The following is a 12,843-nucleotide window of genomic DNA, read 5'->3' as shown; positions in this document are numbered from 1 at the left end:
CTAAGTCAAAACCTCAGCTATACAAAATGCTGATCTCTCTCCAGGAAGATAATTAATCACACAAGTTATCTTGACATTTATGTGAGGCCTGGTAATTGCTGGGGGAAACAAACGCTGCAGCAGGTGCTTCAAAAGCATAATAAACTTTCAAACACGGCGCCCCCAGGAAGTCAGCACCCGGTGCGGTGGCACCGGTCGCACCGCCGTAAAGCCGGCCCTGCTGTTTGCAGTGTATCACTGTTCTTACAAATCTTTGATAAATTTAAATCTACCAAGCTTTAAAAGGATCTTACCCTTACTCTTAAGCAGTGCACACTTTATAAATATCAAAAGTAATTAATCATTAATACATAAATAAGCAATAATGTGTAACAAATATAGGGGCAGGGAGAAATATCTGAGTTTCATATATAGTGGTGAACAATGAATGGAATCCCTGGCCTCTCAAATGCAAAGAAGTAGAGCACCAATTAGAATACAACATAATGTACACAGTTTATCACATTCCATTTGGAGTAAAGACGATTAGTAAGTGGGCATTAGATTTATGCTGAAAGTGCAATAAAGTCTCATGCAATTATTACCACACATGGGAATGCAGCAAAGTGCTTGTGTTTTGGGATGAAGTTAAAAATGGGAATATCAAATACCCTGGGAACAAGCTGGCCACTTAGCGCCTTAGCACTTGTTTAGCCAGCTAGGGTACAAATTGGCCAGAATTAACATTTCTGGCCAATACCCTCCTACCTACATCTGGCTTTAAAGAGTTATTATTCATTGAGTGGGGAATAACATACTGACCTGGCTTTACTCGGTCAAAATCTGAATGCCTATCTCTTTTCCAGGACAAATACCGGCTCCATTTCTGTTCCTTTTTGGTGGTAAGTGGGAGCTCCACCACAGCATCGGAGGCAAGGTTATGAGAAGACTTGGAGGCCAGGAGAGGCGTTTTTGCGTGCTTCCATGCTCCCCGTGCCATAGAAGGGGTTGGACTGGGCCTAGCTGTGCTGGTCCCTGCATCCCCTGCCCGGACCCACGTGCTGTTTTACTAGATGCCTTTTAGACAAGTTGCAAAACACCAGAGGCTCAGAAAAAAGCTAGGTGGGGTCGTAATGGATTGATGGTTTTTATTCACAAACAGGGTATGCACATACCAGGAGGCATGGAAGACAGGATCGAAAACATCTGCAAAAGATAAGTTCAGTAAGTGAAAAAGAGAAAGAGAGTGCTGAAAAGTGCTTGAGTAGGAAAAGCACACTTCATCCATCACCTACCCCACAACATATTTTCTGATGACCTTTACCTACCCAGGAGACTTGTCCACCAAGAATGGAAGCAACTCTGATCCTCCGTGATACAACTATGAGGCAGTCAGACAGCTTTGCTAAGCATATGTGTATATATACCTTTCTCTCCCCCACCACAGTCCTCTCAATCCCTCCACTGCACTTGTAACACTTGACACATATATTTAAATCTTACGTAAATTGATAACTTCTGACAAACACCCACATAGCAACAATGATGACTGTTTGAAGGCAGTTCTTGAGTCAACCAATATTAGTCACTGATAATGGAAAGGCCTAAACTGTTGAGAAATAGTGATCTCATATGAATTTTCAGATCTGATGTTCAGTGTGGGTTAAAACGCACTTGGAAGGACTGTGTACTTTTTATACATAGGGAGTTTCTGTGGTTTTGAGATGGAATGGTCTCTTTGAAGAGACTTTGTCTTAAGTTGTTTCTTGAACATTGCCAGATTTGGTTGATTTATCAGATCTGGGCATTGAGTTTCTGAGCTCAACTCCTAATACTCTAATTGATCTTCCACTTTGAATCCTGCATTTGAATCTTTTCTGTATGAGTAGGTTGGTCAATCCCAGATCTAGTGTTTTGGCTTTTTGTTTAGTATTGAGTAAAGTCTGCAATTAGTACCACTCAGGATGGGGAATGTGTGAGCCAGGAATCCGTTTGCATGACCCTGACACTCAATTGCTCACAGAGAAGCTTAACACTTTTTCTACCGCACCACAAATATAGAGTCCCACTCTTAAGTATCAAGTACTCTAATGGAACTAAATCAGGAGAAACTTCTAGTCGATGAGCCAGTACATTATGGAGGCACCCATGTTGTGTGTGTTGATTGGCCAGTATAAACCCATTATGACCCAGGAGATTCATTAACCCAGTGCAGTTGATTCACTAGCACCTTTGCGAGAACGTTGGCTTCAGTATTTAATTGAAGAGATTGACTAATAATAGGCAAGGAGCTAAGTAGGCTGGACAGCCAGATTTAGGAATTTCACAGATTACTGCCACTGGCAAGACAGAAGCCTGCACAGTAGTCATAACTTGCTTCCCAATCATCTCCCGCATGTACACAGACTTTGTAGTGCAGGTATCTTAAACCTCTTGATGGGGAAACCATTAGGTCATGGGGCTTTCCCATATTGGAGCAACTCCAGGGCAGCGTGTAATTTGGTCTCACTCGAGTAAATTGGTGCCTAATGTGTACCATCATACTCTAATACTTATATTAGGTTCCATAATTTAGTCTTTTTAGGAATTACAAGCAAAAACAGGAGGCAGTAATTGTATTACAAGGCATTCTGATTAGAAAGTCCCAGTACATTCTAAATACCACTTTCAGATGTCTTTGCTGAGGCAGTTAATAGGTTATTGATTTTACAGACCTGTGTGTACATATTTTTCAATTCAATTTTATTGAAAAATTGTGCAATGGTATGATGATATTGAAGTGCACAGCTTGAATGACCTATTTGATGTGGTTAATTTTAGCATCAGATTTCAAATGGTCTACAAAGTGGGAAAACTCTTCGTACCTTCAATTACAATGCAAATTATTTATTTGTGTGTGTACGCTATGCATAAATCCTAGCATGCTCAATCACATATTTTTAGTCTCATGAGTGGAAAGACACAAGCACTGGACTTAAAAGACCTAATCACTTCTGCTTATATGCAAACCATATTTTGCCCAAAGTTCCCAAAGCAGGACATAATGGCTACTGGATGAAACTAATCTATAAAAGGGGGCCGGGTTGTATAATTAACTGGACTGGGTGGTGGGAAAGGATCCAAAACACTTCAGATGCAATGAACTGCAAACGCAAATGTAGGCAGCTTATTTTTCTGGGGGCTTGGGGTTATCAATGACTTCTTACATCAATGTGAAACTAGTTGAGGGAAAACAGACACTTGTTAACCATTTGACTGAACTTTGAAGACCTTATTTTTGAAGAAACCTCTGTGGAGCTTCCAATAGTTCCTTACTGTCTCACTATTATTTGTTAGGCTCAATTTCCATTTCTCCAGTGGAAGAAGCTTTTGAAGATTAGGTGATTTGTCATCATATATATACCAAGCATTAGTAAACATACATATGATTGATCACACTTGGTGATTTTTTTTAACAACCCAGAAGGAAACGTGCAAATGCGCAAACAATAATACTTATTCCATGCAGTGCACATCTGGGAGTACATAGTCCAGTATAAAGAAGGAGGATTGATGATCCAAACTTTTTGTTGTTGGGTTAGGGTTCTAACTTGTTTTTTTTCCCCCTTTCTCTACTGCTCTTTCAGGTCATCTTGTATTTACTCCACCACCTCCACATGTTGGCGCAGCACTCATCACAGCCCTCAACATCCTGGAGGGGTTTAATTTGACAAGCCAAGCATCCCGGGAAAACGCTTTGCACTGGATGACAGAGGTGAAGTAGAGAATTAATAAATAGTGTTCATAAAACCAAATAAATCTTGGTCACGCAAGTGCACCCTGCGTATAGCTCAAACTGTAACAATTTATGTGCATGAGTACTTAAAACATTACAAAATAAACATATCTTAAGAATAAATCTAATTTGTTACCTACAGAATGTATTTGTAGCCATCTATGTCTCTCTATGATCAATCCCTGACAAATATGTAACATTTTGTTTCCATTCTCTGTAAATGTACCACATAAACAACAGCACCTGCATTTCACAGCTCTGAGAATCATACCATATTTAAAAAAAAAATAACTGAAATTAAACCAATTAAATGTATGTCTCACAGATTTCAATAAGGCTCTTAACGATCTAATTGAAGGATCACACCCTTCTGAGAATAACCAATATATCTGCTAGCAGCTAATCTAGTACCGTTTTCTCAATCTGGGTCATATGAAAACCACCTTTACTAGTTTCGTAAGAGCCATCTTGAAGGCAAAGTATGATAGAATATTCTTCCACAAATTTGTGACCTGTAGCTGAATCATGGTATCTAACAGAATATGGGCTGCTTCATAGTTTGGTTGTTTATAAAATTCAAAATAACTTGTTTAGAAAATCCCACAGGTGCCTTCCTCAGATTAAAGCAACATTTAATGAAATTTACAATGTCATCACCCAAATATCAACATTTTGGTTTTTTTGTTAAACCTTATTTCAGATTATGTAGTCAGTTGTAACTCCCTAGAGCTCTCTGTAAGCCGGAAGTTGTGTTAGACAACAAAACTGTCATCTGCATATTGAAGCAGGCATATGTGCTAGTCACACCAATCTGGGTGGAAATGCTTAGTAGTATATTTGCCCTTATTGACAATTTGTACATTAGACCCCCTCATATAGAAGATCTGTTCCACTTTAACATTTGGGTCTGGCTTTATTATATTTATGTTATTACACTTTCCTTTGTATCGCTGACATAGAGTTGAAAGCTTGCTGTAGGACACGTGAGTTCCTTTCAAGTTGAACTTAAGCTGCATAAAGTTTGCAAAGTACAGGCTATATTTCTGCATCAAGCACTTATACATACCATTACACTTTACCACCTAGAAATTGTGTTTAGCCTCTGTTACTCATCCTACAACCACAATTTCTCCCTAGATCACAACTGTGATGAGGCCCTTTTGCCCCTTCTGACACTCTCCCCTCTACAACACCATTACTACTGATGGCTTACCTACCATTGAATGGCTGTTGTACATGTAAAAAAAAAAGTACCCCATGGCAAAACTCACTATGTTAGAGTGGCTAATCCAACCACATTAAGATTCAAAAAGACATGTTAAAAAAACCACAAAAACAAAGTGTACATCGAGCCATTGAAAACCAAGGATCAAACTGGCACTTAACTCAACCCTGTTTTGCAATGGTTTTCCAACATCTGTAAATCTGTCTGGGTGTATTCTGCAGGACCATTTACCAATAACCGTACATATGTGCGCCATCATTTTAACAGAGCACCTTTTAGTTGAAATGCAAGGAACGGGTGTGGGGATGCACTTGGATTTAATAGAAAATGAGCATGGGCATGCCAACATATCCATCTTGCATGGTGCTAATACCCACAGTTGACACTTACTGACAGCAGAATGCCAAACATGTGAAGCTATGAATCTGGAACATATTGGCAAGTGATTGTCAGTTTTTTCTTTCTGTGATATGCACGCCCTGTACTGTATTGATCTCACTGGCATTGTAGACAAAGTACAAAGACATTCAAATATTCTGTTTACCTAACAACACACGTGGCACCAGTTCACAATTTGAATAATAGTTTTTTTCTCTAGAATTCCTTTGCAATATCTCAAAATATCATATCCTTATAGATATATGTATATACACACATATATCGCGCTACGTCTCCAAAAGCAGCCGTGATATCTACTGCCTCAAAATCAGAGTGCGGACCACAAAATCCATTACGCCATTAAAAGTTTTTATTCAGCCTCAGCTCACACGATCGACATGACGCGTTTCGGTCCCGGAAGGACCTTGATCACATGACGCGCTACACATCTTGCGGTGTCTTAAATTGCGTTTTTTTACATTTTTTTACAATTCATTTAAAGGGGACATGCCAATGAGGTTCAGTTCGATCATAGACATCGAGGAAATTTCACATGTGAGTTTTATACATTTTCAAATTGTCACATTGGATGTGCAAAATAGCAAATTGTTAAAATTGTTGCAACAATGCTAAAATATCTACCTTGTCAATTCGATGTACATACTGGTGTGGCCGGTTTTTACATTATGATTTAGACACAGTCAGACAAATTTAAAAAATCAATCTCATTTAAATACATAAATAAGCTAAAAGCATAAATATTGCTGCTGTGTCAAGAAAAAAACCTTTCTCCCTTTATGGCCATGCTCATTTGCGTGTATGTGTACATCTGTATATATAAGTGCCACCAATTCGTCCAGGTATAAATACCAGGTAGCAAAGTGTCTAAGTAGATTATTTATGTTTTAGACACTATGGTGAAATCAAAAAAAGGGTCCTGATCACTATTAAAACAACCTCTAATTGTCTTGTTTGCATGTAGGGTAAGTGTGCGTGGGGAGAAGAAAAACAAATGAAAATCCCTTTCTTTCCTAAAGTGCTTAGTGCTGTGTGTGCATTTCATCCCCAAATTCAAAAAATGATTTTTTACTTGGTCTAAAAAAGAAGAACCCGATGTGTAAGTGTGGTTATTTGAGAAGTGCAAATATGCAAAAACAGCATAAGGAAATATAGAATATGGACATAATATTCCATCTTATTAGTTATCTTGTAGATCTCAGTTTTCCTTGAATTGGTCTAATGTTTCCCAAGAACTTCGATTATTGGACATAAAGCTGCTTATTCAGATTTTACCCCGATTTGGCTATGACAAAAGATGTTGTTGGCAGAGATTCACAAACACGTGTATAGATCTTCGGTTTGGTTGAGGCCATTGGGGTGCTTAGTATCCAGATTAAGGATATATCTGGTTTCTAATTGTCTGAGCGCTCTGACCCTATCTCCCCCTCTTTTTTTGTGTGGAATATTGTCGATCAAAAAATATTTTAACAGAGTGGGATCGGACTTATGACGGTCCTCAAAGTGTCTGGCGACAGGATATGCTGGGTCAGAGTTCTTAATTGCCCTAAGGTGCTGGAGTACCCTCTTGTCAAGAACAACAGGGCTATACCCAAATCACCCTATGATACCTGGGTATAAGGGACAATATATATATATAGTAAAGGGAGTATCACGGAAAAAATATACATACAATTATTCATAGAAAGAGCACATTTAATTACCCTTTCAAAATTATCAAATAATCAAGATAGAATACATCTGGCGTCATTTACAGTATATCACAAGGAAACAGGCGTTTATACAAAGAAAGATACAGACACATATATCACATACCATCAATACAATATATAACAACAAACAATTAACCCAAACAAAAACATTTTTTTGAGAGTGTCCCCTTACGAGGTATCAGGCGGACCACTCGGAGGTAGTCAAACTAAACAGTGGGGAACACAAGCAATGAGGGCAAATATAACCCGAACTTTGTTACATGTGTCCCAGCGACAGTCTGTAAATCACTGAAACTAAAGTGACTCCTCCATCCAATATCTGTCGACGTGACCACGTTTCAGCCAAAGTAAACTTCAGGCCTCTTCAGGACAGGGGTTAAATGGCAAATGTATCTTCCAGATTCAAATCCAAAATAGGCTCACTAGCAATCGATGGAAATGTTCTAGTAGAAACTTAATCGCGCTTCATAACTTTTCCTTCGGCAGTGATCAGAGCACCGTTTCTCCATACAGTTTTCGGTCAAACACGGGCTGTGATTTCCTGACTACCTCCGAGTGGTCCGCCTGATACCTCGTAAGGGGACACTCTCAAAAAAATGTTTTTGTTTGGGTTAATTGTTTGTTGTTATATATTGTATTGATGGTATGTGATATATGTGTCTGTATCTTTCTTTGTATAAACGCCTGTTTCCTTGTGATATACTGTAAATGACGCCAGATGTATTCTATCTTGATTATTTGATAATTTTGAAAGGGTAATTAAATGTGCTCTTTCTATGAATAATTGTATGTATATTTTTTCCGTGATACTCCCTTTATTATATATATATGGAGTACCCTCTTGTGTCCTTGTAGAATAGTACTACCTACATACCTTAGTCCACAGGGGCACTCCAGCACATAAATGGCATGATCTGTTTTGCAGGTTAGGTATTTAGTGATCGGGATTTCTTCTTTAGTAAAAGGTGTCTTGAAGGCAGTTGTGTTAACGCCCTGTTGACATGCTTTGCACGATTTACATCGATAGAACCCCTTTCTTTGGCTTAGCCAGGTGACTTGAGTCTGATTTTCCAAGTCATTTCTGACTAATGCATCCCTCATAGATGGCGCTCTGCTGAAGGTTATTGACGCTCTTTTAGGGAGTAAATGGCCTACGATGGGGTCCCCCAACACTATAGGCCAGTTTTTGTTGATTAGATTTCTAAGGGTTCTGCCCTGTTTGCTGTAGTTCAGGATAAATCTAAATTGATCCTCAGTTCCCTTGGCTACTCCTTTTGTTTGTAAAAGGGTTGCTCTATCAAGTTCATTAGTTTTTTGAATTGCTCTGTCAATAACCTTTCTCGAGTATCCTCTTGCCAGAAATCTGCTTTTACTGGCGACCTGTTCCTGTATAAGATCCATGTGGTCACTACAAATGCGCTTGAGGCGCAGCATCTCCCCATAAGGGATACTCTGTATGAGGTGCTGCGGGTGTGCACTGCTGGCATGAAGTGTTGAATTGCCAGCTGTTGATTTTCTATGTAGTGTAGTGTGGATCTGGCCCTCCTTGATATAGACCTGCACGTCTAAAAAGTTGACTGACATTGAGCTGATATCTGCTGTAAACTTTAAATTTAGGCTGTTCTGATTGAGACTATCCACAAATAAAATAGCATCAGAGGTGCTACCTCTCCAAATTATAAAAAGGTCATCAATAAATCTGACCCATTTCACTATGTTGTTACTAAGTTGCATGGAGTGTCGTTGTGTCAGGACCAGTTCCTCCCACCAGCCCATATGCAAACATGCATAGCTGGGAGAGAAACTGGCCCCCATAGCTACACCTCGTTGTTGTTGATATAAAGAATTCTCAAAGAGAAACACATTATTGGTAAGACAGAACTCAACCATGTTGGCTAACATGTTACTATGGTCCTCAAATAGGGCACCCCTCTGTGCAAGAAAATGTTTCATTGCTCGTAGTCCATCTTGGTGATTGATTGACGTATAGAGTGATGTAATGTCTAAAGTCATTAATTGATATTCATTATGCCACTCACAGTCTTTGATTTTGGAGAGGAAATCACCAGTATCACGTATATAAGAGGGCAAATCTTGTACAAAGGGTTGGAGAAAAAAGTCCACATATCTCGATGTATTCTCCAGTAGGCTGTTGCGAGCTGAAATTATTGATCTTCCTGGTGGTTGCAATGGATTTTTATGTACTTTAGGTATAAAGTACATAATCGGAATCGTAGGGTTGTCATTACGCATGTATCTGTACTGATCTTCGGTTATTAGACCCGCACTTTTCCAGGCCAACAGTTTCGTTGCAAAAACCATGTACATGTTCTTTAGTATCTGGTAATCGCACCGCGTGTAACATTCCCGATCCTTTAGTTGAGACATCGCCTCATCCACATAGTTTTTTCTATCCAACAGCACAATGTTGCCGCCCTTGTCTGAATTGCGGATGATTACCTCCTTGTCTTTTTTGAGCTTGATCATTAGTTGTTGATATTGCACTTTTTTTATGTTCCTCTTTGTGTCAGTCTTGGGTGCCGATCACGATCCGGTAAAAAATGTCCCCGTACGACTCGTATCGGGTCTTTTTACCGTACGAATCGTACAAGTGCCGTACGAACTGGCAATCACGATTCGCATGGTAAAAAGTCCATACGAACCGCACTGGGAATCATTCCCCACACGTCCTCGGGTCGGAAAATGTGTCCGACACGTCCTCGGACGAATTACCTTACAAACGTGAAAAGCCAAGTCCGACCGAGGAATCACGATCCATCCCGTGCGTCCGAGCTTACAACCGTATGGAAAAAACACCGTCCGCACCGAACTCCTATAGCAACCATGGAGACATGTGCCCGCATACGCGCCCAACACTCCCCCCAGCCCCCGTACGTCCGACACGTACCCCCCGTGTATGTATACCCCCACCCGTCTAGGTACACCCCAGTACGTTCCAGTTGTACCCCCACCCCAGTACGTGTCATACCCCCGTGTACCTACACCCCAGTACGTTCCAGTCGTACCCCCACCCCAGTACGTGTCGTACCACCGTCTATGTACACCCCAGTACGTTCGAGCCCCACCCCCACCCCAGTACGTGTCATACCCCCGTGTACCTACACCCCAGTACGTTCCAGTCGTACCCCCACCCCAGTACGTGTCGTACCACCGTCTATGTACACCCCAGTACGTTCGAGCCCCACCCCCACCCCAGTACGTGTCATACCCCCCGTGTACCTACACCCCAGTACGTTCCAGTCGTACCCCCACCCCAGTACGTGTCATACCCCCCGTGTACCTACACCCCAGTACGTTCCAGTCGTACCCCCACCCCAGTACGTGTCGTACCACCGTCTATGTACACCCCAGTACGTTCGAGCCCCACCCCCACCCCAGTACGTGTCATACCCCCCGTGTACCTACACCCCAGTACGTTCCAGTCGTACCCCCACCCCAGTACGTGTCATACCCCCCGTGTACCTACACCCCAGTACGTTCCAGTCGTACCCCCACCCCAGTACGTGTCATACCCCCGTGTACCTACACCCCAGTACGTTCCAGTCGTACCCCCACCCCAGTACGTGTCGTACCACCGTCTATGTACACCCCAGTACGTTCGAGCCCCACCCCCACCCCAGTAAGTGTCATACCCCCCGTGTACCTACACCCCAGTACGTTCCAGTCGTACCCCCACCCCAGTACGTGTCGTACCACCGTCTATGTACACCACAGTACGTTCGAGCCCCACCCCCACCCCAGTACGTGTCATACCCCCGTGTACCTACACCCCAGTACGTTCCAGTCGTACCCCCACCCCAGTACGTGTCATACCCCCCGTGTACCTACACCCCAGTACGTTCCAGTCGTACCCCCACCCCAGTACGTGTCATACCCCCGTGTACCTACACCCCAGTACGTTCCAGTCGTACCCCCACCCCAGTACGTGTCGTACCACCGTCTATGTACACCCCAGTACGTTCGAGCCCCACCCCCACCCCAGTACGTGTCATACCCCCCGTGTACCTACACCCCAGTACGTTCCAGTCGTACCCCCACCCCAGTACGTGTCGTACCACCGTCTATGTACACCACAGTACGTTCGAGCCCCACCCCCACCCCAGTACGTGTCATACCCCCGTGTACCTACACCCCAGTACGTTCCAGTCGTACCCCCACCCCAGTACGTGTCGTACCACCGTCTATGTACACCACAGTACGTTCCGGTCCTACCCCCACCCCAGTACGTGTCATACCCCCGTGTACCTACACCCCAGTACGTTCCAGTCGTACCCCCACCCCAGTACGTGTCGTACCACCGTCTATGTACACCCCAGTACGTTCGAGCCCCACCCCCACCCCAGTACGTGTCATACCCCCCGTGTACCTACACCCCAGTACGTTCCAGTCGTACCCCCACCCCAGTACGTGTCGTACCACCGTCTATGTACACCACAGTACGTTCCGGTCCTACCCCCAACACAACCTCCTAAGTACGGAGCGCACCCCAGGGCCCAACAGCACAACCGCATGTACGAGTCGTACCAACCCACACACAAGGACAGCACCGTACAACCAAATGGCCCATCTACACACCGTAGACACGCTCAAAACGCACGTACACAACCAGGACAAAACAAAACAACACAAGAAGACACTATTCGAATGGCACAAAGCCACTAAACATGGCCAACAAACACTACAAATACACCTTCACTGACCTGCAACTTCCAAAGACAAACAGAGGGCCAAAACACCACCACTACTTATAACACACCCACCCAATTTTCAAACACTGCCACACCCACCCATGGACCAATAAAAAGGGCCCACACACACAAACCATGAGCCTTTGCAACAGACTCACTGCTGCCAGACACCACAGAACCATACAACAAGCTACACCACACCTTACACTTGCACACCTTCACACAACCACCCTCACAAACACCCCCTCATCACATTCACACACACACACACACAACCATCCAAACCCCCCCCCCCAACATCCACACACACCCCCCACCATCCCCACCCACACCCCTCACCATGCCCACTACCAAGAATCCAAAGTTCAGTAACCGAGAGTTGGAGGTCCTTGTTGATCAAATCCTCAGAGTCGAGCCACAGATCTTTGGAACATTGGTCAGAAACACCAGCCAGGCAGCAAAAACAGCCATGTGGCAGACCATCGTCGATGCTGTGAATGCTGTTGCGGACACCAGGAGGACCAGGCAGGAATGCCAGAACAGGTGGTACGATCTGCGGAGGAGGGTCAGAGCCAAGAGGCAGGAGGAACACGACCAGGCCAACGCCACCGGAGGAGGGCCCTCCCGCAGACCCGTACAGTACCATCCCTGGGAGGAGAGGGTGATGGCCATACTGCCGGTGGAGGCAGTCGAAGGATTAGAAGGACTCCGAGACCCGGGTGAGTACACAAACAACACACCTCACATGGGGGGAACGGCATCCACAACCAAAATCACTAACAGGCACACAACCACCACAAGCCATCGCATTACTCAACCACACTCCATGAGCACGCACATGCCACTGCTGCCACCATGCACCCAGCTGGACAATGGCAAGTCACAGAAGACAACAACACATGACACGGTAACCCGGATGGCGGGAGGCTGGACCCCAAAAATCACATAGTGCGACTCCGAAGCAGACAACTATGCACTCTGCCCATATGGCCTAGGTCACAGCCAGACAAACAGTGTGTCCCAACACAGGAATGACTTGCCAGCAAA

General features: G+C 43.6%; 1 protein-coding gene across 1 annotated transcript in view; it reads left to right on the top strand.

Moving 5' to 3' along the window:
* The window catches only part of GGT7 (gamma-glutamyltransferase 7), a 278,286-nt gene that overhangs the window by 185,226 nt on the left and 80,217 nt on the right, over positions 1-12,843 (top strand). The window contains exon 9 of the mRNA XM_085619105.1: positions 3,606-3,733. Within this exon, the coding sequence (XP_085475231.1) occupies positions 3,606-3,733 (128 nt within the window). The remainder of the gene's footprint in view (positions 1-3,605; positions 3,734-12,843) is intronic.

Source organism: Triturus cristatus, chromosome 7 (genome assembly GCF_964204655.1).
Source record: "Triturus cristatus chromosome 7, aTriCri1.1, whole genome shotgun sequence".
NCBI lineage: Eukaryota > Metazoa > Chordata > Amphibia > Caudata > Salamandridae > Triturus > Triturus cristatus.
Note: the sequence above shows the minus strand (reverse complement) of the source record. Positions and strands in the feature narration are given on the sequence as shown.